The sequence below is a fragment of the Trachurus japonicus genome, chromosome 23, assembly GCF_045865225.1.
Source record: "Trachurus japonicus isolate A0001 chromosome 23, Traja_1.0".
Lineage (NCBI taxonomy): Eukaryota > Metazoa > Chordata > Actinopteri > Carangiformes > Carangidae > Trachurus > Trachurus japonicus.
Genome location: NC_140929.1, coordinates 16,482,669 through 16,508,425, shown reverse-complemented (window position 1 = coordinate 16,508,425; position 25,757 = coordinate 16,482,669). Strand labels below are relative to the sequence as shown.

The 25,757-nt window shown below is 42.1% G+C and overlaps 1 protein-coding gene across 7 annotated transcripts in view; it reads left to right on the top strand.

Annotated features, from left to right (window-relative positions):
- The window catches only part of tbc1d22a (TBC1 domain family, member 22a), a 127,234-nt gene that overhangs the window by 40,555 nt on the left and 60,922 nt on the right, over positions 1-25,757 (top strand). For all 7 annotated transcript variants that reach the window (XM_085768636.1, XM_085768638.1, XM_085768634.1 and 4 more), the window contains 2 exons: positions 3,775-3,889; positions 24,467-24,573. In XM_085768636.1, coding sequence (XP_085624762.1) covers positions 3,775-3,889; positions 24,467-24,573 — 222 coding nt within the window. The remainder of the gene's footprint in view (positions 1-3,774; positions 3,890-24,466; positions 24,574-25,757) is intronic.

Below are 25,757 nucleotides of genomic sequence, written 5' to 3'. Positions count from 1 at the left end.
CACATTAAGAAAACACAGAGCATGGCACACATTACTTGAATTCTTAACCATGAACTCTTTGTTGGAGATCGCCGCCGCTGCCGCTGAAATACTTAAGATGTAAATGCGGTCACTTTATGTTCCTACTGCAATGAGCATACTTAGGCGCGTGTGCATGAAAGTTGGCTCAGCAGGCCGGAGGGACTATCAGAGCAGCTTCCCGGCGCAACTTAATACGGAAATTAACTGGCTGCCATTCGTATCTACGGGGCTAAGCTGATCTTAGCATTACAGGGCTTCTGGGAGGTTCTGTCATACATACACAGAACCGGCCGGGCCTGAGAAGCAGAGACCTGAAAACACCGATAGGAAAATCCCATAATGAGGTGCAGGCTAATGAGGTGGCCAGCGCTCTGGTCTGCTCTGTGCATACACACACCTGTACACCCACACATGTGCATAAAAACAGGGGAAGTGCGGTGGCTTGCCGGCGTTTATCCATGTGCAAACCCTCAGACGCATGTACGAGCACATTAATACATACAGTACATGCACACACAACGCCCGAGGCAGTGCCACCTCCTGTTGCCCCTTGTCTCATATCGGATGCAGCTCGGGGCTGTAACCAGGGAGGTTAGGTAGGGGTGGGGGGAATAAAGATCAGACAACTGAGGCTGCATATTTTCTCCTTACAATCTTAACTACTACTGTATATAGTCTTTGTACTTCTCCCCTCACCTCCTTTGTCCCCTCTCATCCTCACAAACCAGCTCCCCCCACTTTGTTTGCCAAATAAAAGCCAACAGCGTGCATCGGGAACATTCAAGCAGTGCAATCCTCATATATTTTGCTATGCAACAGACTCCAAAAGAGCCCCTCTATTTGTGTATTTATATGTGTATATATATATATATATATATATATATGGCTCTGCTGCGCTACCACCTAAAAATCACCTCTACTTCATTTCATGAACTTGTTTGTCTCAGCCAGCCCTCCCTCCTCTCCCCACCTCCCTCCCACAGGGGGCTCCCTGAGATTTAGTGGAGATGGAAAGCAGTCAACAGCCTGTTCCATTTCGGAGGAGAGAGGGATATTGAAGCAATTCTGCAGTGATTTCCTAAGTGGTATCTAAGTGTTTGAGTTTTTTTTTTTTCTCTCCTCTTGCTTTAGAGAACAATACAGCCTTCATGAGATGTTGATAATCAGCAATTACAAGTTCCCGACGTGAAAAGAAAGCATTCACTTTTGCCTCCTAATTCTGATTACAGACTGAAAGAGCAGGATTTATCCGGGAGACTCTAGCGTCTAGCACATTAGAAATCAAGATTTTTCTCTTTTCATTTGAAGCATCTAACAGATACTTCTGAAATGACTGAGTGCGCGGTAAGAAGCGCACGGAGCGGCTGTTGATGAATTCATTTGATATTTGAGAGATCGAGCCCGTCGTCCTTTGACAGTGGGCTTTACTTTTAATCCTCTCGCCCCTCTGTCAGTCTTTGTCACTTTCTCTGTGTGTGATGTCAATGAAGAGTTATTTGAGTTGACGCCGTTGCTTGTATCAATTTCCTTTCTACCTCTCGAGATTAGCCTTATCGGGGTCTTGGAGGTCTGGAACTAATGGGATGCAGCCACAACGTGTTGACACGGGGGACAAAGGAAAAGCAGATTTCCTGTATTAGAGAAGCACGGCATTATGAGGAGAATCTGAAATTAATGTGAGATTAATGCAATTTGCAGAACTCCAGTTTGGTGGTTGTTCTCGGGGAAACAGTGAAGACAAGATTGTTTGGATAGCGTCAGAAGTTTTTCTGCTTCTTTGCTTTCAGTCCAAAAAAATCATACGAATCATCGCCACACACAAAAACATAGAGGAGAGAGGAGGGGTGGGCTTCTTTGCCCATACTAATGAGGGCAAGGGTGTGTGTGCACGGGTTCACTCAAAGTTGCTCGGCATGTAGGTGCCAATGTGAAATATGTATGTCAGCTTTTGAGGTTGCATGAAAAGAAAGTCCCATTACTCCTTGCTGGCGCCAGCACCTCTCTTTGTTTGATGGATGGGGCTTTGATAAGGGGAGAGGAGGTGTGAGGTGTGGAGGCAGGTGAGGGCGGGGTTGAGGAGAAAGTGCAGGGAGGAAAGCAATCTCTCCCAATGTCTTAATGTTGAATTATTTTAAATAAATATGAGAGAATTTGCAGCTTCCAAAAAAAATGACACTGTCATGCTGCTGTTTTTTATTCTTTTTTTTTCTTTTCCTCTCCATGAAACAATAAGCTATGAGGTAATTAAGAAAGCAACAGAAACATGATATATCTCCCCAAAATTGAGAAAGTGCTCGATGGGTGTGGTACAGCACGGTGAGAGAGAGAGGGAGAGTGAGTGAGTGTATTTTTGAGGAATCTATATGCGCACTAGCAAAACAAGCTGAACATCAAGCCCCCTCTAATTCACTTGGGCTGACAGCATTAAACAGCCACCCATAACCAAGATGGAAGTGTTTGCCTTGCAAAACAAAAAACAAAACAAAACTGAAAAGTAAGAAGAGAGAGAAAGAGAGTGAGGAGGAGACAGAGGGAAAGAGCAAGAGACAAACAATGGGGAGAAAAAAAAGAAAAGAGGAGGGAGGAGCGCAGCTCTAAAGGCTCAGTTCATTTCTAATTTAGACACAGCTCATGTGTTTCTGCAGTGTCCAAAATATTTCACTGTGGATGCAGACACAGTCTAACTGGAAAACAAGCAAGGATGTTTTCTTGATAATATTTTCATATGCCAAACAGATTTACAGCTTTCCTTAAACACAATGCGCTCAGACAACCCCAGGAGAATGTAACTGAACAGTGAACAATGAAGGTGGAGTTAAAATACACATGCACACACCTGAAACTAGAGCATGTACGAGCTAAAGTGCCATTAAAATGAAGTAATATCATCTTTAATAAAGTTCTTTAGTTAACAAACCTGTTGAACATTTCCACAGCCACTTCTTTAAACAGTTCAAATCTGACATTGTCGACATCCATGTTTGCCAGCAGAATTTCTCTATCTTGCTTTTATTCGTCAGCGCATTGTTCTGCTTTTTGCACACGTCACAGCTATCAGCAGTCAGGCAGCACACAACCTCAATGCATGTGCGCATGTGCAATGCAAACAAAAAGGCGGCCCACTCATTAAAACACTGCTCTGTAGCTTTAGAGTTTTAGTGGTCAAAAACTCCCAAAAGGGTATTCTTTTGTAAAGTTCTTCCAACACATTAAAAAAAAAAAAGCAAAGGAGGAGGTTCAACAGAAAATACTCAATGTCCATTATCAGCTAATGTGGAATGAATAAAACTAAACAGACTCCTAAGGCAGGAAAGGTTGTGCCAGTTCACCCGCTCCCTTCTCTGACAGCTCAGCATGCTGCTCTCTGCTTCCACAAACGAGCACTCGTATGATTTTGAACCTGTAATTCTAACTGCCTAACGTTTCCAAATTTGACGGTCGCAGGCATAATTGGCTCGTCTGAGAGCAAACCGTTAAAGATTTCGGCGAACGTGAAAGTTTTGCTTCATTATCGGATCATTTTGTGGGTGAAAAGATTAGTCAGAAACTGATTACAGTAGAAAACTCACCAGACGGTTAATGGTTGAAGTTGTGTTAAACTTAAAAGTTCTGGTGATTGAGCTTCTCCACAATTTAGCGATTTATTCCTTTCTTGTTCCACATCGTAAATTGACACTCTGTCTGTGTCATATGAATGTGTTTTGTCCATAAAGCACTGTCTTGACTCTCTGTCTTCGTGTGTTTGTGTGTAAGATTTTTGAGCGGATCCTGTTTATCTGGGCCATCCGCCACCCGGCCAGCGGCTACGTGCAGGGCATCAACGACCTGGTCACGCCATTCTTCGTGGTCTACGTGTTCGAGTACATCGGTGAGTGCCATCTCTCACTCTCTTTCCCTTTTTTTTCTTTACATTTTCTCTTTGAAGGCCCCCGAACTGTCGTGTGATTGGCTGTTAAAGGGAGGATCAGTCATGTCTTTTCGCTTCCTGATCCCCACAGCAGCACCTCTCGTAGCTGTTGGGTTTTCTCATTGGGCCACAACAGGTCACAAGGAGTCAAATCTTGCATTTTCAAGACAGTTTCTTTTTAAATGAACTCCTCCCACAGCTCTGTGCGACTTTTTATCTATCTATCTATCTATCTATCTATCTATCTATCTATCTATCTATCTATCTATCTATCTATCTATCTATCTATCTATCTATCTATCTATCTATCTATCTATCTATCTATCTATCTATCTATCTATCTATCTATCTATCTATCTATCTATCTATCTCATATACACTTCAATCACAGCTTGTGATAAAAATGTGCATCACTGATCAAGGAGTTCCGGTTCACACTTTGGGTTAGACTGCGTGTGAGAGAGCATGACATGTGGGCACATGTATGTTCGCTTGCGCACACCATACTGCTCTCTGCGGAGCCCACACACACAGACACCCACACTGTCCCCCGCTGTGTGCGTTCATGTTGTGCCACATTTACGCAGATGAATGTTTTGTTTCATTCTCACACTTCTTTCTTCTGAGAGTATAAACACACGCTGTCAGATACAAAGCGCACACAAGGCTGGAAGCAGTTGGAGGAGAAATGAAGACTGTCAGTCTTTCAAAGATAATTTTAATTGTCAGAAGTGTAAAGCATGAGTAACTTAAATATTTTCCACCTCAGTAATGCTTCTTTTTCTTTTCTTTTTTTTTTTTACTTACATCCCTCCGGAGAGTTGACAGAAAAGACAGTAGTGACGGACGGTCGTGATACAACACATCATAAAAGTCTCTGGGATTGTGAACCGTCAGTCAGCAGAATACACTGTATATATTTTCTTTATTACATTTTATTTTTTGAACCACTTTATTTATTCTATTCACTGCACGCACAAAACAGTCAGGAGAAATGAAATGGGTGGAATAAAATAAAACTTAATCAGAGCTCCGTATTTTTCAGAAAGTCGTTGTTTTTACCCTTTATTGCAAATGCTAATGTTTCCACAGAAAAAACAAAACAAAAAACTGCCTTTCAACCAACTGCTGAGAGGTTTGTGTTCTCCTGCACTGAGAAAACAGTTTTCAATATTCATTGTGGCAGCTTATGACTCTGATCAACAGTAAAAGAGTCTATAGAAAAACGTATGTAAGCACTGCTCACTGTCAGTGCTGTGATGTGAGCTTCTCTAATACATACATACTGTAGGCCTACTGTGCTGATGTAGTTTTGTTTTGCGACACAAACTCTGCTAAATGAAAACCACAATGCTCCGAGGAACACACTGTGGACCAGATGTGGTCACAGAGACACAATTAGTCCACAAGGACTATGACTTCAGTGTTCCTCCTCACTGTTTTCTGACACACAGCACTTTACTCACAGCTAATGAGTGTAACTTCCAATTTATGTTATTTCTTTTATTATAATTCAGTATAATGCAGCAGCCTCACAAGCCGTAGTCCAGCCTTCAGAACGAGCAGATCTGTATAAAACACTTTCAAAGAAAACGGACCGTCATACTGTAACCTTCATGACCACATGTCCACATGTATATAAATGTTCATACATTTATTCATTAGGATGTAGAAACCCACTGACCTGCAAAAAGAGTTTAAGTGATTGGTTTGTTGTATGGTGTGTATACACATGAGTTAGGATGAATTATGTGCTAGTTTGAATGTGTTTAAATGAATTGAAAAGCAATCATCAGATGAATTGTTAATGAAAGTAACTTTTAACCCTAGAATTAGGTGAGGAGTCGTTAACATTCAGCAACATCTCTTAATGGTTCATTAAGAAAAGGCTCTTGATTTCTTATTTCCATTTCGCTTTTTGTCTTCTCCTGCGTCTTGTCTCCTCTGCCTTTTCTTTCAATGTCATTTTCTCCTTCTCCTTCCTTTCTCTATCCCTACCTCTCCCTGCATTTGTTTCTCCTCTCACTTTGCCATTCTCTGTGGGTGAGTCAGACTAATGTCAGATCTTCAAAGCATCACCCCGCGCTTTGTTCCGCTGCATCTCCATGCGCTGATGAGCCTTGAATAACACACACAGCCAACAAACCTTCAAACGTGCCTGGCTGGCATCTTACATGATGGGCTGATGCTCCACGTTGTTGTTCGGTTCTGTTGTCGTCTGGTGCGGAGAGAGGTTTGGCTCTTTCATGAGGTGGGCCTAATTCTGGTCCTTTGTGGAGGGGTAGAAAGTGTGAGATATACTATCTCATGCTGTCGTGCTCTCCTGCTCTCTCTGGCTCTCTCTCTCTCCGTCTCCTGCCATCTGTTTTTTTTTCTTTTTTCTTTCACAGTTCGTTCCCCCTCCATCTCTCCTTCCCTTCCTCCTTTGTGAGCTCATGGATAAAGCAGGAAGTTTATTCTCTTAAGTCGGAATATATTTCTTCAAGAGTGATTAAAAATAAAACCTATTCCTCACACGCTCCATGGGAAACGTAGACGTGTTGCCTGAACATTTCCCCACACCGACAAATATTAAAATAGTCACAATTGAAAGGGTTTGCAGGTTAGACAACTGAGGCGTTTGTCTCTGTTACGTCTCCTTTTGTTCTCTGCATGAGGTCAAACACTGATCTGTCAAACCCAAGAGACAAGTCAATGTAGTGAAAACAAAACCTCTAAAGAAACAGGAGATGCACAGCCTCGACACGGACGTGAAATGTATTTTTATAATTTTCCTATGTAGTGTTTAACCTGTTGCCAGACAACTGACACTATAGTTTAACAAGTAACAAAACAGAAGTGTCTGTAATCATTTAGCTTTGACATCATCACATTTGTAGGGAGCCTTCTGGGAGCCATAGAAACGAGCTGTAAACACAATACTGACAAATTATCAGCATATTATCCTCAATTTGGACAATTATTCATTGACGGATAACAGATCCAAACCAACATTAGTGTTTATTTTTAATTTATTTTATGTTGAGTTGCTCACCATTCTCTGTCATTTTTTAAAAGTGAGCATGCCCTGCGTGTTTCTTTGGAGCAACCGTGACGCTACAATGATCTGCTGATCCCGCACAGCCTCTTCTCCAGATGCCTGTTTAATGGACAACGGCAACGACTGTTGTTGCTGGGAATGGGGCTCTGATCCGCTGAGATCGGCTCCAGCTCTGATTGGCTAAAGTGAGTCCTAATCAGTAGCCCTAAAAGCTGTAAAAGGAAATGAGGAGCACAGTAGGTGAGAAAGTGGCTTAAATCAGCAGGAAGCGGAAGAGGTCAATAAGGCCTTGCGCTTCCCGCAGAGTCAAACGAGGTCAGAGCAGTCACACTCTAAAAGTCTGTAGTTAGAAACGGCGACTTCTCGGTCCTCATCCAGTCTCTTCAGCCTAATGTAGATGTTCAGATTTAATTTTCTCTCTGTTGAACTCGAGTGTTTGTTTGTGTCTGAGCGGTTTAAAGCCTTGAGTGAGTTTGAGTGACAGCCAGTATCAGCGGATGTGAGCCAGTTCACTGATTGGGAACCTGATTAAGACATGGACCTGTTTGCAGCTATTTAATCTATCCTCTAAACAGGTCTTTTCTGCCTCCCCTTTGTTCCACTGTTCTTATCCGTCACATTATTAGCGTCTCTATATCCCGGTTTTTTCGTTTAGCTCTGTTGCTCTGGCTGCTTTTTCCAAGTCAAATAGCATCCTTTGTGTGTCACTGCAGCGCTCGTTCAGCTGCCGCACACCCCATTTACCTTTTTGGTGATGCAATGTGGAGCGATGGCTCGACCTCTGAATCACCCTCCTCTTCAGAGCTACCCCTCTTTTTCTGCTTTCATTAATACCTAGCTGTTAATCCAAATTGAAAAACTCCAATTGGGAGATTATTGATAACCTCTTCTGCTGCCTTAGAAGGAAAAATACCACAGAAGTAGTTGTGTATCCACTCGGACTGTTAAGCAATCTAGTAGGCCTCCCTCCTGTCAAAGGAGAAATTGATTTGGGCGAATCCATCGTTTCTTGTTCGCCAACTGTGAGGCATTACTTTTCTTTTGTCTCCTCCCTATTTTCCACAGCGTAGCGCCTCTTCCATTAGCCGACAATAAAAGTCATCTAATTAAGGCCAGGATGGGCCATGGTGGGCCAAAGAGCGGGGCCGGTCCTCCTTTAATGTGGAATGGCCTTTGATCGGCGAGTGGATCCATAATGTAATCTGCATGCCAATGTCTGTGTATGGATCCTCCCTGAAGAAAGATGAAAACAAGCAGGCAGTTTTGGAGAGGCACAGAACGAGACGAGGCACTGTATCTGAAAGAGGTGAGGGTTTGACAAGTCAGAGTGAGCGAGCGTGTCTTGGTGGGATTAAGAATATGAAGGAGTGAGGGCAAGGCAAATGACAGAGAGAGGGACAAACAACAGAGCAAGCAAACAAGATTTTCAAAGAAAGGGTATAAATGACCGACTTAAAAAAGCCCCCGTGCTGTCAGGAAGCAGCCGAGCCAGGCAGCCCTTCCTCCTATCAGCTAAGAGATAAATGGCCTGGTGTGCCCTACCACTGTCCTCCGCTTTGAAGCTGCACTTGTCAAAGCAGCCTGAAAGTGGCAAGCAACACTCCCTCTGTTGCTAGGATTTCATGAAGAATTCAACAATTAACAATATAATGAGAGCGTTGTCACCCCAGTGTGAAATCATGGGTAGATTTTATCTTTCTAATTAAATATATTTAACCAAGAGCCTTTTATTCACATACGGTTTTAAGAGTTTTTCTAAATTTTGTCTGTGGGACAGTAATACTTATGCTGTAATTATTCTTTCAAATACGAGTCATAGGAGAGCCTTAAAGCTTTTACAATTGTTATTTTTATTTTAATAATGGATATGATATGAACGGTGATAAACCTGTGTATGGCATAGTGGAGCATTTAGCAGCAAACAAACCAGATTGAGTTGGTGGAGACTAAAACAAAGCAAAAGGTAGATTTTAAGAGAAACTCTGCAAGATTTTTACCTTAATTAGACGGCTTCTTAGTAATTGTGATGGTTAAATGACTTATGCCGGGAATGCTGCTTTTCACCAAGCGTCCCTTGTGCTGAAAACTGACCTTGCAAGATCAGGGAGGAGGGTTAGCGGTGAGTTTTTACAACAGTTAAAATATGCACTCCGAAACTGTAGGGGGAGCTCTGTAGAGAACAAAGCAACCAAAATAGTTTGCCAGAATTGGATCGTTCCCCTTTAATACTTGTCATATATACATCAGGTGGTCTTTCTTAAACACTAATACTTTTTGCTGAATATGTAAATTAGCAAGCTAACACGTTAGCAATGTCAGCTTTAAAGGTCACACTGCATTAGAGTCTGTTTTAGATAGATAGATAGATAGATAGATAGATGCATAGGTTTTTCATTCACATTTTTCATTCACACTATGAAACATGAGGAACAAGATGCAGTACTACTACTCAGGTCTCAGTACTATAGTAATAAAATAAATAAACAATAAATAAAAACTAACATACTAAAATGATAAAACAGAAAAAGTCTATACAAGTTAAAGTGAATAAGCATCTTCAGGATGTTGCAAGATATACCAGGCTTCTTATGTCCCGCGGCTGACTGCCTGTTTGGTTTGATGAAATACTGGCATCAGATTTCATCAGATCTCTTTTGTTTGGTTAACCAGCTTTTTGCTATTTGCTGCTGTCTATACAGTTCGGACTTTAAAGCAGAGACAAAAGTGGTCCCGCTTCTGCAAAGTCATGATGTACTCGCTGCCGTTTTGCAGACATATGTCGTCGTCCTTGTAGAAATAGGATAATGCGCTTGGTGAGCGGGGACCCTTGAGAAAGGAGGGATGAGGACAGACATAAAATGTTCTAGGTTAAGTATATTTTAAATTTTAAATTCATTTTTATTGCAAAAGAAGCAGAGGCTCATCTCCAAATGGCAACGTGATTTACTAAAGGAAAGCGGCTTGAAAAGGGAAGCCTCAGACATTTAGACAGCTCACACCACTTAGCGAGGGGCAAACAGAGGTAAAGGATAAAAATAAGGTGTCCAACCAAGCAGAGCCATCAGTACAGACAGGAAGTTTGGACGTGTCCTTGTGTTTATTAAGGGAGACAGAGAGAATGAGGAGTAATAAGAGTGGTATGCTTGCATGATGAAGGTCCTGATGCGTCTGTGTGTGTGCGACTGTGTGCATGTTTTAACCAGACGTTTTAAAATGTAAAGACTTCTCTGATCCCCAGACACAGGCTTTTTTCCTCAAAAAGCTACTTTAAGCTTTCACAAATGGAGACAAATGTGTATTTCTTTCCGCAATGTGCTTTTTATCACTTGCTTATGCAGAGCAACCGGTGTCTGCTTAGGGGCACGCTTGTAAATTATGAAGGCAACTTCCAAGTCGGCATCAGTAAGAAGAACTTCAAGTCACCTATATTTTCTTTGACATAGTTTTAAAAAGTTGATCTTAACCACACTGCTATAAAATGTGCTTTACAAGTTAGAACACGCTCTTAAAACAATGGTAGAGAATAGCAGACTAACTAATACATGACTTCTTTAAGATTATGTTTATGTATTTTGCTGTTGTACAAGCAAACTGCAGCTTTGGCCAGGTTTCAAGGAAAAAAATACAATGTCTAACATTGCTAATATGTATTCTATTTTACGCTGCCTGTCTGTGATCAATAGTGTAGTATTTTCGAGAGCTGAAAAGATAAAAAAAATTAATCTTCCAGAAGGAGCATGAGTGGAAATAAACTCAAATGATTCTAGTCTTGCAAATACTGACCCTCAGTCTTTACAAAATCTTCTAGTGTGTGATTTAAAACAGTGGCTTTTAACAAATTGTCTTCAAATGTGAGGAGGCGTCGGGCTTTAGTCTTTTTAGGATTCTATTCAAATCTTCTGGTGTGGTAGGCATTAGCTGCTGCAGTCATTTTAATTGGCTCCAATCGATCCTTTGCTCACATACAGATGCAGGATATCGCTTTGTTCAGCTTGTTTTATTGTTTTTTTTACCACACACAAGGACTGGGGATACAAAAAAAATAAAAGGAATTAAGGCCTTTATAGAGGAAAGCATTTGCTTCCTTTTTGGTTTAATTCAGCAGATAAAATATACATTTTAAAGTCTGTAATGCCAAAAACTGTTCCCTCTTATAATATTTTGTTGTTTTTGGAGGAGAAATAAAATGAATTTGGGCGACTGATTTACAAAACTGGCACCTCGCGCTTGGCATTTACTGCAGGATCTGTCAAAAACTGTGTGTGTGGGCATAAATGCGAAAGACAATTGTTGTAACTTTTCTGAAACAGACAATAGGACAAGCGTGCCTACTTCACACAGTGATTGACTCAGCGTGTGTGTGTGTAGGTGAGAAAACACGCAGGATATCTTCTCAGGCCTCCTTTTGATTTTTAGTTTTCATCCAACTATTTCTGTCACTTTTGATAAGTAACACCAGATGAAGAGAGCCAGCACCAAAAGTGTGTGCAGTAACAAAGACCGAAGAGATCGTCTCAACCTTTTTTTGTGTGCGTGGTTGACAGGTTGTCTTTATTGTCCAAGGATGATTTTCAATTAGTGGTGTGCATTTTCTTTTTCAACAAAAACTATTTTTACACACTGAAATTTGTAGAATCTTTTCAATGTTTCTCTCTAGCTGGGACTAGACTGTTTAGTAGATGTTGCGCTTATAAACATACCGGTACTCTGTTTTGTATATATTACTCGTTAGAGTGGTTTGTGTTTCCCAATACTTTCATGTTAGAGGTAATGTAAGTAATGGACTTCAATGTTTCTAATGCACCACAAGTAGTGGTTTAGAGCACCTGTTTCTCTGTATACTGCACAATATTGTTTTGTAAGGTGCTTCAGAACAGATAGAAACTCTGCTGGATGAAGTGAATGAGCAGCAGGGATCTTTTCCATACGTATTACAGACTCTGTATTGTGTGTGTGTGTGTGTGTGTGTGTGTGTGTGTGTGTGTGTGTGTGTGTGTGTGTGTGTGTGTGTGTGTGTGTGTGTGTGTGTGTGTGTGTGTGTGTGTGTGTGTGTGTGTGTGTGTGTGTGTGTGTGTGTGTGTGTGTGTGTGTGTGTGTGTGTGTGTGTGTGTGATGCAGGGGGGTGTAGCACTGCAGATAGACTAGCTAGATGGAGCACCCTGGGATAAAACTGGGAAGATGGAAGAAGGAGAGTGTCAGTCAGTTGTTATAGAATGCCTGCAGGAGTGCAACACACACACACACACACACATACACATACACAGAACAGAACATAGACTGAAGCTGAAACCTCCTATGTAAGGAGACCAGTTCAAACATGTTTGATGAAAACAGCGCCTTACGTCTAACTAACTATGTGGATTACCATTTCCTCTGCCCAGGTCCATCTGCTGCACAGTATATTCTCTACTCAGCAGCTGTGTTTTCTTTCATGCTAGTAGGCACACATGCTTTTTGTGCATTTTGGCCCTTTCAGCATAATATTGTATCTTCTCCACTTGTCTTTTCTTCTTAGACTCCCTCCTTGTCTTCTCCACATTTCCCCCATATATCTCCTCTCTGATCTGTTGTTTGTCCACTGGCATGGGGCTTTCGTCGTGGCACAGCGGGCTCTGCCACGCTGTAATATGCAGTGCTCATTTGTATTTCATTTGCACCCCTCACATCAGGGGATTACAGCGCTTCTGCCGCTCCTATCTGTGTTTGTTTTCCCTCTTCTCTTCTCTTCTCTTCTCTTCTCTTCTCTTCTCTTCTCTTCTCTTCTCTTCTCTTCTCTTCTCTTCTCTTCTCTTCTCTTCTCCACGTCACCCATCTGCCTGTTTGTCCATCTATAAATTGAGAAGTCTGTGGAGTGGATCTTGGCCAGTAGGCGGTTAACAAATATCGGCTCCTTTCTCCCCGTGGTCTGGTCACTGTTGGTTGAGCCTTCTATTCTAAGTCCCTCTCTGATTAACGGCTGTTATTAGCTCTAATGAGCTGCTTAGTGATTGCCCAAGCACAGCTGCTGACATCCAGCAGGAACACTGTCTTTTCTACTTTGGTCTTTATCTACTTTTGCTTTCTCTAATTTCTCCTGCTTTAATCATTTGCTGAGATTATTGACTCGGTGTAGGCATTATTTTCCCCCAGACAGTTTGAGATTTGTTCTTCTATTTTCTCTGACGTTGTCTCTCTTTGTCTTTCCTTTTGGCTTGAGCTTTGTCTCAGTCCCCACTCCTCTGTTCGGCTTAGACTCCAATCACCATGTTTCTGGGGTTAAGTAATAGCATTTGGACAGGCAGAAATTGGATCGGCTGTGTGGTTTTGACCCTTAGTCTCTGTCTCTCGCCACCTTTCCCTGTATAAATGTCTCTTTATTCCCCTGAAACATGCTCTTTTATTTCAGACTTTTGATGGTTGCCACTTTATGTTTATCTTCCACTTCTTTCTCCTTAAAGAAGTTACACTTGGTGTCCTTGCATCTTCAGTTTAAAGCACATTTAACGTCTTGATTCTGCGTCTGTAACTTTGTTGCCACGCGCATTCATTTCTAAGCTCACCACATTCCCTCGACCTCCACAAACAAGGAAGCTTGTTTACAAGGAGACGGATTGTATTCATTACATATATCTGATTATTTGTGTTTTAGTGTATCCATCTACATATCAGCAGCAGTGCCCAACAGCTTTTTACTTGTTGTGAGACTTTATCCAAAGGGCTAATGCCTATTTTGACTGAAAAAAATAAAATAAAATTGAAATTCATAAACACCCTGCAATAAATCAGAATCAAATAGCAATACCTTTCCAATAAATGTTAATTTAAACATTTCTTTTTATATAATACTAAGCATAGTTAAATAATGTGCCATTAGGACAAGAAAAACAGGGAAATGGGAGAGACAGGTGAAAATACCAAGCATTCTTGTTAAAATAAATAAAGGTAAAGTCTAATTAAAATAAATTGTATCATAAGTGATATATCCTATACTTGTAGCTGGTTCTAAATCACACAAGTGTTATGCAATAAGTGGAGTAGACATTATTTTTTAGTTTAGTTTATTTAGTTTAGTACAATACCATTGACCAATTATATAGAGCAACAAAAAGATGGTTGCACCAGATTTAGCATCAACAGCTAATTTCCATCTGTAGTCCCAACACAAAATTCACAAATACAGATCACAGAAGGAGCTTGGAACACAGGACGACATAGGTAAACACATGGACAACATGGAGACAATACTGATAATACAGACATACATTTCTTCATTTAAAACGGAGGAACACACAAAACACTAGAAGGGCCAGTAGCAGCTTTTGGCATGAAGTGCCATAATTAGGACCAGACATATGATGTAAATAGTCTTGCTCTGTGTTTTGTCGTGATATACTTTTCCCCATCCTTGTTTCTCTCTCTTATGTGAATATTCGCAGCTATGTGTATTCACTAATTGACTTTGCACTTTTGAAACGGGCTACTGTTTCAGCCCTGAGGCGATGGCTACGTGAGGATGTATTTTAGCCTTTTAAAAACCCACTGAACGCACTGATCATACAGTCGTTTTGTAAAATCTAAATACGTGACAGAGAATAGGCTAAAAGCGTGGTAATTGTTTTATTCACAGAGCTCGCCGTTCAGCAGGTAGAGACAGGAAATGTAATTACAAAAATGTAATATGGTGTTAAATGGAAAAACCCCCCTGGCTATCCATTTGCAAAGGCAGTGTGTGTGTAGCACATTTGTTTTTGTTGCTTTTTAAATGTGCGTCGAGAGCCTTGCATGTTTTGGCCTGTGGTGTCGAGATGACCAGTGGAATCACACAGACCACTGTCAGTGCTTGACAATAGGGTATATAAAGCCGAGAATCAACAGCTTTGCTTTCATCTGCGTCCGACCTGATCTTATTTCCCCATAATACCAGAGATTCTCTCATTGCTCCTGATAAAAAGCAATAGAGCTCTGAAATGATCCGGAGAAATAGTTCTGTCAAAAAATGATTTATCTGCTGTGAATAATCGCTGGGGTTATTGAATATTTTTAGATTAAGTTAATTACTTGACTATAAAAAGCCATAAATTGAAACTCTCCTCACCAAGAAGCCTCAGATCTCTCCAAGTCTCTATTTCTCGTTCTCTTTGTCAGCCGTGTGATTGGAAAAAAGAAAATCTGTTTTATCATTCTGTCACCAGCGAGACGCGTTCCGCTTGACCTGATGCAATTGGAGGCAATTGAAACAGTCATCTTACCGTGCTGTGGCGCTGGTGGCGTGTGGTGTTTTGGGTTGCATCATGACCATGTGCACATACGCGCACACACACACGCATGTAAACACACATTTCAAATATGTGGCCATGTTTGAAACAATGGCACTCATGCACAAAGACACACTCGACCGTGCACGCTCAGGGGGATCCGGACACGTATACACACACTGCACAGCAACAGGCGTGTGCGCGTCTGGATAGTGTATGTCTCACCACTCTGCACATCGGCTGCCTGTGTGTTTAAATGTGTCGACTGCTGTTCATAATGTCTGCTTATTACTGCTCCCCTAATGTTTTTTTTCCTAACTAAGCCTGCAGATTACACACTAATGACTTAATGGACTGATCCTTAGCTTACATCTCAAGAAACTTTCCCTCAGTTCCTAAAGGCCTACATTAAGGCAGGCAGGCTTACTGTGCCGCCAATGAATCCAGCAGTGTATGTGATTAAGAAATGTTTATATGAGACTGTGATCAAGTAGTTGAGCTTCTCTCATTACATTTTCAAATCAGGTGATTCCAGCAAACCTGAGTGAGGATAAATCTTTTTCTTTCTTTTTTTTTGAATATGTGGTGTTTTAAGCATTTTTCTTTTAAGCTTTCTTAAAAAAATCTATTTTTTTTATTTATCATTCATTCATTTTTCAATATCAAAAACATTGATATCATTGGTTAAACATTTCTTACAAAAGTTGTGAACCCCACCCAACACCCCTCATCCAGGTGGCATCCCCACAAACACACCCACACAGATACACGTATCAAACAGGCAACAGAACACCAAAAGAAGAAAACAAATAAACACAAATACAGACACAGGCCGACAAAAAAAGGCCCAAACCAATCTGTCTTGACAATTATGGTCATAACACCAACACTCTGGACCTCTGGCACAAGAAAAAGAAAAAGAGATCACACTTAAGGCATTGATTTCTTTTTAGCTTTTATTTGATAGGACAGTATAGAGAGACAGGAAAGCAGGGAGAGAGACTAGGGGAGTGACATGCGCAAAGGATCATCTCTGTTGGGAGTTGAACCGGCGATCAGGGCCGCAGGCATATGCCGACATGGGACGTGCTCTCTAACCACTCGCCCACCGAGCGCTCCCTCAGAATAACTCTTAACGAGACAGTATGTCAGACCACGTTGTTCCGTGACTGATCTTTGGCAGATGTGTGGATGTGGATCGCACAGCGTCTCCAGATGCAACTTATTTTGCTATATGTTTGCTGAAAAACATTAGTATACATAACTATATGCTGCACTTGTTGGAGTCAAACTAAACTGTCCATTTGGATAGAGACGCTCAGCAGCATTAAAAATCAATATGCGTTATAATGACATAATTGGCATTGGTTCATAACCAGTTCTGCTCTTTACTCTCTCTTCTCTACACTTATCTCACAGTGTTGGCCTTTAAATGAATAACATTAAACTATCCAACAGTTCCCACGTACCCAGAAACCATTAGTCACAATAGTCATCAGTTATTGTCCAATATAATACACACCACATAGAGTGATGTTACAATAGGTTTATTATGAAGGATCTGGGTGTACTTCCCCTCTGCCTCTCTCACATCAGATTAGCAGAGGTTAATTTTAATCTCCTCAAACCAAGAATGTAACATTCAAATCTACTTCACGTCGCGATTGGTTAGCTGTGCAAGAGGTGACAAGGGAGACAGCGTTTAACTTCTTCAAGCTCATTTTTCATTCTAGACTTAACTATTTCCATTTTTTAATATGAACAGTTGATTATATGCCTGCCAGTGGAGACAGTGTCTGAAAAATACACGTCCCATACACTTCCTCCTCTCTTGGCACTTCAAGTGTTGGAACAACTATAAACACTGCTGACTTTTGTCATAGTTGGACAACACATCAACACAACCACTTCTATAATTCGTCCCCAAGCTTTGTATACACATGAATGCCTATGATGCAAGTGTAGGACAAGTTTGTTTGTATAGCACTTTCCAATAACAAGGCAGCACAAAGAGCATTTTATGAGGCATAACAAGAAGTAAACAGAGGCAGAAAAGCTTATCTGTAGTATAAGTACCTGTCAAGAAAAGTCTCCTCAGCAGTTTTGTGACTATGTGAAATAATGATCAGTAACGATGAACATAAATCACATGCTAACTCACTTTTAACATTTGTAGTAGGGCTGCATATAACAGTTATGTTTGTGACTAAACCATTGTATTTATATGTATTACAGAGTAATATGTTTAACTTCTACTACCTAAAATGGTAGGTTGAATAGAAAATGGTGTAACTGACTGTGTGTGTGTCTTCAAAGTGCCTGTTTTGTTTGACTAACAATTTTCAATGAGGACACAAACAACCGGGCTGCCTTCAAACCTAAAAAGAAGTGAAAAGGTTTGGCTTTTTTTCGGCAGATAAATTGAGTTAAAATCGAAATGAATGGTGATGAGTGTTTAGTTGGTTGACAGATTATTTTGCTACTCAGTGAAGTTAAAACTCAGGCATTCACAGCAGCAGCAGCCCATTTTCACATACAAATAGCTTTCTCAATGAAAGAAAGCTGACATAATTATGATTATAAATGAGAACTGGGTGGTTATAAAGAAATCAATACGACGACTTTATGTAATTGTCGCAGTTTAATAACCTGTATTTATACATAATGAAATATAAAACGACACCATGCAGATATTGTAATACTGTGAGATTCTGTGTTAAATGATAAAATGGTGTCCCATCTTGCATTAAAACTTTTAGTTTGAACATTAAAGCAGAAGTAAGCGATCCGGTCGTTTTGGCTAACTTCTTGTCAGCCGATGGAGTTAGCATTGCCCGCCCTCGTCATGGATCTATTGGTCCTCGTCCCTACGTCACCACATTCACGCGCATCCCTTGGCTGCACACACAGAGAGGACCGCCCCTTTATGCCGCTCTCTCTCCTCATTGGATAAAGCTTGTAGGATACAAGGAAAGTTTTCTCCTCGGCTTACAGCAGAGCAGAGTGACTGACAGACCCGTGTTTCAGACCAAACACTCTATGTAAGTGATTGCCGTCGGAAGATATAACTATTTAAGACTTATATTACACAAATATTCCGCTTACTTCTGCTTTAAACTTATTCAAAGTACAACAAAGTGAGGCTTAAATCCAACCGTGTTTTCCATCTACTCTTGTACTCAAAGGATCCAAATCAGCTGGATCAGAATTAACTGGATTGGTTAAGCCTGAATTTGTAAAACCCAGTTTTGAAAAGCATGCTATAATTGTACAGTGAAGTGAGTTGGTATGTGGTGAGTGTTTGTAAATAATGGAAACAGAAACCAATCCACAACTGGCTGCATAAAGAGACTAAACTAAACAGGACCCTCATGTCTTTATGCTATTTGACACTTTGAGCCTTCGTGGCCAAAAGAAGCTCCTCATGTCCCCCTCCCCTTTCGCAGTGTGTATGGATGATGAAAGCTTTACCAGGAGCCATCCTGCCGCTCCAGCTGTGATTCGGGGCTATTGATCACAATCGCCCTCTGCTCCTTCTGCACAGTGTCACCACGGAGCTGGAAAACACAAACAGACCCTAATTCCTAGGCGGTGTTGCTGCGTCTCTCTGGCATCGCCATGGTTACAGTACATGATGGCAGAGTACAAGCTGCACACACATGGAACCACGCGTTCTGTTGCTGAACACATGCGCCACAGGGCTCGTATGAGGGATGGCTGTGATGGTGGTGGGAATGGGAGACATTGGCAGCGGCAGCAACAGTTAATGCAATGCGGTGGTCCTTTTTAACATTAAACACTTTAAGCTTCCGCACGCAAGACACCATCTTACCTCGGGGGCAAGTGGATCATTATGTGTCTGCACATAGGCAGATATGGTATTAATAGCTGTGTTCCATTTGATGTCAAGGACTTACATTATCTCGCCAACAGCTGTGGGGGCCTGCTGTTTGATGTATGGACACAAGGCTCATGGTGCAGATAGTGGGAGATGAGAAAATTGTTGGAGTGATTGTGTAGATTTTGGGGGGCCTAAAGCGTATCTTATCGCTTGAGAGGCTGAAGTTCAGCACTTTCAATGACTAAGCTTTGCAGTGTTCTTTGAAGAAAAAAACCTCGTAACTTCTAAGAAGTATGAAAGAAAGGCACAGGGCTTGGCTTTTTTGGAAACTAGACAGCAGCAGGCTATATATAAGTCTCATGAACCTGAAGATTCGAGAAAATAAAGGTTTGCTTTTGATAATTTCCTCAAATTATGTGAGAGAAAAAGAAATAAGAAAAACAAATTTTCACCTCCACTCATCACTTCCACCTGTTTTCTTGCTCTCTCTCTCTCACACACACACACATCCTCATACGTCTACCTTCCTTCACCTCCAGCTGTCTATTTTCATATCTTCACATCCTGTTTCTCACGCTGCCATAATTCTATTCTCATTGCGCTCAGATCTCCTGTGCTCCTGCATATTTAACTGTATGTGCAAATGTGTGTGTGTGTGTGTGTGTGTGTGTCTGCACGCGCACGCTCTCTCTCTCTCGATGTGTTGGCGACACCAGGTTTGCCAGGTCGACTCTCAACCTTAATTATCCAACAGTATGAATGCCACCTCTCTGGAAAATGTTCAGCTCTCATTAACAGTGGTGTTATCGCACTAATTGTGCCACGGTGGGGAAATCACATTCTTTATTTTCTTTCTTTATTTATTTTTTTTAAGTTGCTGCAGTGTGAGTGAGAGGTGGAGCAGGGCGTTTTGTCACAGATCTCTGGGAGGTGGAGGCGTTACTGTACATGTTTGACGAGCAGCCAGCGTGCATCGAGGCTTCAGGCTTTGTTGCCCGCGTGTAACTCTGCAAGGTGGAGAGTGGATTGTGAAATGTTTGGATTCAACACCCAAATAGCGAGTCATTGGATTCATTAGATTAAACCGTAAGTGCTGCTGTAAATGATAAGTAATGACTGCACCACTTAATGGGATCTTATAAGCTGTGGTTGGTGAGATGTTAAAAGCAAATCGCACTCTCTTTCTCTCCGTGGCGGTCGGCAACTCAGGTTAGCTCGTGATTAATCTGAACCAACAGAAGGTTGTCAGACAGGACTGTTTTTTCATTGCCAATTGCTGTCTGCACAGACACACACACACCATGCGCATCGCACACACTTTATGATTACATCAGGACAATCTAGCTCGTTTATCATCTTACATCACATTACCTTGTGGCCCATAGTTGTAAAGAGCAGATGGCAGCACAGGCGCGCGCGTGCATGAGTGAGTGTGTGTATGTGTGTGTGTACTCGGTTGTATGTAGGTGCCCGTACTCGGTCTCTGGAGGTGTAACCCGGCTCCGCATGCCAAGCTGTGCCAAGTGCTCACAGCTGGCAGCGACCAAGCAGTTGGTCTCTCCGGACAAGTTGCCCCCCGCGCCAGGACAAACAGGAAATGAGCCCTGGGGCCTGGCAGGAAACCGGCGCGGTGGCCAATAGGAAGAGAGGTGAAGAAGGCGAAGGGAGTGGAAGGGGTGTGGAGGGGGGGTTGGCGGGCTCGGAGAAGCAGGGTAGCAGTGGCAACAGAAGAGATGTCAAATGGCAGAAGTGAAGGGAACAAAGGAGAAGGAAGAGAGGAAGAGCTCCAACAGACACATCCAGAGGATATCAGAGGAAAATCAAGGTGTTAAAAGAGATGGAGGTGCACGGATGGAGGAGACATGAAGCGGCAGAGCTGAAACCATGTCAAAAGAATAATAATTGACCTCAAATTTGTGTTGTTTAGATTCCTACATTAATCATTTCCCTCTGTATCTGTCAAATCGAGAACAAACATCAAAGAAATCCTATGATGATTCCTACTCTCAAGCAGACAATCACCTCCCTGTAATCAGTTTCAATGCCATGTGTATCTGTGTGCATAAATGCATGTGGTGCTCCTTGGCTATGCCTCCAAGTCTGTGGCCCTGTGCTGTTCTGCCAATTTGATCACAACAACATGCCCGTCTTCAGAAAGCCCGCGTGGAAGTTTGCGAGTGTCTCATGGGAGAGTCGGATCAAACAAGGTCCTCCACCAAGGTTAGTGTGTGTCTGACCCGCCCGTCTGGACAGCCAGGAGAATATTATTTGGCGAAAGATTATTTTGGAGCAACATCTCAGACGGAGCTAAAGCCACTGAGACTCTTATTCTCTGATGCAAGGGCTCAGCGAAGCCTGAACTTCCACAAATTCCCCAGGTCCTTATTTGTGAAGCATTTCTTCAGAGACACGGATCACGTCCCAGACAGGCGTATTGTCAGCTGGTCGTCTGCGCGGAGGCAGAGCTCCAGCGGTAATTACCAAGAGAATATCTTGAAGGAATTCATACCCAGACATTGATCCTGTGTAGGTAATTAGCAATTTCTTCTTCTTCTGAGAGCCAGGTCAACTGAGACGCAGAGTCTTGAACGTTCAAGGTGGCCCCCGCCGTCGACCTTATGGAGCTTTTTTTCTTTGTTATTTTACACAACTAGAGAAACAGGTGGATCAGGTGGCTGGTGAATGTTGAATGTAGATTGTGAAATCATGGCAGCTTTGATTCTTTTATCCTTTAAAGTGTGAACAGATACAATACAGCCACCTGGACCAGCTGACCATGAAAATGACTAACAACCCCGAGCTCCGACTGTTTTTAAGCGTTCATCCGTGCACGGTCGGTCAGCGTCAGTGCCGCGTAGCGCTCACAGGGGGCACTGTTGCTTTGTTTTCCTGCCACACCGAATGAGTCCAGTCACTCCCACCGCACGGCCTCTCTCTTCCTCTCCATCCCTCCCCTCCCTCCTTTCCCTCTCATGTGTCCTTGTTATTGTGATGAGCTATGCCCAATTTCAGTCCGACCACTGGACTCCTGGAAGCAGCTGTCCCTTCTAATCTGCTCCAGAGTCAAGGTCTGGGTTTGGAACCGCGCCCGACAGCGAAAGCTTTAGCCACGACAAAGACTGATTTGAGACTTTGGGATACTCTGGGTCTCCCCGAACGCCGGAGCAGCGGCGCTCTCATCACCTTGTTAATCAGCAATGACACCGCACCAATTGCCAGTCGGCCTGTTTACAATTAATCTTTTCAACTACAAATTTAATTCCCACGGCCTCGCAGCGTCCCGTAGAGAGAGAAGCCCGCATTAATGTGTCGTCATTGTCTTCTGCATCACTATAGAGGAGCTATCAAATTAAATACTGGCTTCAAATTGGTCAGATGGCGGCTTCTTTTGTCTCGGCGCTGTTATAACAGCTGTTCCTGGACTACATTTAAGTCTAGTTGATTGTAGTTGACTTCTGCTGTGGCCTCAATTTTTCGGCAGAAGAGAAATATTGTGAGTATTCATCCCATCAGCTGTCTGTGACTCATATTTTTTTATGGCTGACCTGCTCCTCTCTAAATATATTTACACTTCTCATTGCAATGTTTTTTTTTTTTTTTTTTCATATACCTCATTCCATAAAAATTGGATTTCATTAGATGGTATCGCTGTACATTTTGAGCTAGTAATGGCTGTTATGTGTAGCCGGCGGCTTTATTGCATTTTTCCTTTTTCCGCTTTGCCTGTGTGAGTATTGTGGTTCGGTTGAACTTCAGTGACATGTAATCACGACGCAGCCCCCCACCCCACCACCTCCGTATCTGGTATTAAACATCTGGTAGTTATGCAAACATAATGGACGCCTTGATCTGTCAGGGTGTGATAGGATGAAAAAAGTCTCACTGAAATGAAGTCTCTTTCTGCTGGCTGTCCACCCTTACCTCACTTCAAGCAAGATAAGACAATGATGAGATGGCACACACACATATACACACACACTACACACTACACACTATATACACACACACTACACACACATGTACACACACAAGCATACAGCCTAGTTGTTAGTAGCTTTGTAGTCCTGGCCCACTGCCAGCTCTCTGTCCGTCTGTCTGTCTGTCAGACTGAGCATGCTCATTACAACCTTGACAACATTCCACTGGGGTTGCCAAGGATACCATGCGGCGCTTGCCAGGTCCCGATTGTGTATGTGTGTTAAGTGTGTACGTGTTAGGACGGCACGAGCTCGCACAAATACAAACAACATACATACACAACATTTTTTGGTAATATAGCCACAGGCGTACAAACACACACACGCACACTTTCCCTTTCTCTATTTCTCTCTAGCCTCTCTCCCTCCCTCTCTCTGCCTTTTCCCTTTTTCTCTCTAGATCATTGTTAATCAGTCTTGTCCCATCTCCTCTCCACTGGCTGTCAGCTGCTTGTCAGAAGCCCGTCAAAGCCCCTGCAGTCCGTCACACACTGCTGCCGTTAATGACATCTGATGACACCCATCGCTGAAGTCACCCGCTGGAGATGACTGGGGGACTCTGGATGTGCTCGCTGCTTGGAAATGATTTTCCTCTATGCAGCCTGCTGTGTGTTTTTAGGATACGTCCCAACCCTAATTCCGCTTTTACATACAGTATTTCCAGGCCATTTCTCCTCCTACCTGTACCTCACTCCTCATAATTGTCACTCTTTTACAGCAGCTTATGTTAAATTGAATAAAGTAAAAAAAAAAAAAAAAAGGATTAAAAGACTACATAAGGAAGTGAGAAACTTGAAAAGTTGGCAATCTTGATTCTGGTATGGTAATCTAACTTCAGCAAGTTCAAAGACATCTAAAAGGTTGCATGATTTCTTTTATTTCCCCAAGAAAATATGTTAAATATATTCACTGTCTGTGATATAAAAAGTCCATTATGCCGTCTGCCTGGAGACACTGTGACATTTTATCAATGTTCAAAGCAGCCATGTAAAACCTACTGTTTTTAAAAGATGATCATCATTCATCCCCTCTATTAGTCCACTATTTATTTTCTTCCCACACATTCCGATGCCAAAGTCCCTCCATTACTTCATCCCTTCTTTATTCCTTTAGCTCCAATTTGTCATTCCTGTCTCTACATCTCTTTCATAACCCTCCTCCTTACCTCTTCCTTTGCGCCCACTCACGCCATTGAATTTATCCTTCCCATATACCTCCGACTCCCTTGCTCTCCTGTCTGAATGGTGGCCTTATAACAGAGCCTCCGCTGTGCCCCGGTCGACTTGAATTGCTCTCTGCGTGTCTCTCCCCTCTTTCTCTCCCTCCCTTTTTACCTTTAACTTCCCCTCACATTTTCCTCCACCTGTCTCGCTGTTTCTCTCCGCCTGTCTCCCGCAGTGCTTATTTCTCACACACTCTCTCTCTGTTCTCTTTTCTCTTCTCTAGAGGAGGAAGTGGAAAACTTTGACGTGTCCAGTCTCCAGGAAGAGGCTCTGAGGAACATTGAGGCTGACAGCTTCTGGTGCATGAGCAAACTGCTGGACGGCATCCAGGTAAGCATGTGTGTACGTGCGTGTTGAGAAGATGTAGGCTGTCTTAGAATAAACTTTGATGAAAATACCCGCGGTTTCATACTTTTTGTACCAACACATTGTAGCTGCTCAGCCTCCTGCTGACTCCCTCCTCCGTCTAGTCTGTCCACCCCCTTTTTCCCGTACATTTCTTCCTCTCAAGTTGTTTATTTGTATAGATGCAGGTTTATCTGAGCTAGTCTCAAGAGGTTATAGGTGTTTTTTGCTTTTATTCTGATCTTTCTGAGACTAAATAATTAATTTATAAATAGAAATAATAACCAGCCTCTACACATTCTGGCTGTCCTTCATCTTTCAAGTTGCATAGGCAATTCGAGACCAGCCTTCAGCTGCTTTTATCAGGGTTTCTTGGCTTCACTAGACGCTCACCTTTTTTCTTCTCTGCCTGTTTACCTCACGTCTCCACCTTTTCATGCTTGGCAGGAACTATACAATTGGCTTTCAAAACAGCAAGTACAGTGTTTCTACACTTTCATATGAGGTGAAACGAATGATAACCCAAGGGTTGGATCTCCCTATACCGTAGAGATCGTTCATCCAAAATACTGAGCGCAGAGCGGCCGGAACCTGTGTGCAGCTGCTGCTGCTGCACCCCTGGGGTGTTGCTTCTCTGTGGTATCAGCAGCACTAACTCTTTTCACACACACACGCACACACACACAGCTTGTGATTCACTTCACTTTTTGCACTGTCAAGCTTGAGTTTTCTGAGTGAAAATAGTCACCTACAGTAAGTTACTGGTGTCTATGTAATGAAAGCTTTAGCTATAGTTTTTATACAAGGACCGGTCTTACAAATGTTTCTTTAACTTAATCCCCATTTCTCTTCATTTCCATCAGAAGAATCTTGATGAAGAAGTTGAAAATTGAATGATGTATGGATGGATGATGGATGGATATAGATAGATATATATATAGATACATACATACATACATACATACTAGATATAGATATATACATACATACATAGATAGATAGATACAAACAAACACATAGATAGACACATATACAGCTAGATACATACATAGACAGATGGATAGGTGGATGGATGGATAGAAAGATAGATATAGATGCATACATATACATAGGTACATACTGTAGATACATACATACATACATACATGCATACATACATACATACATGC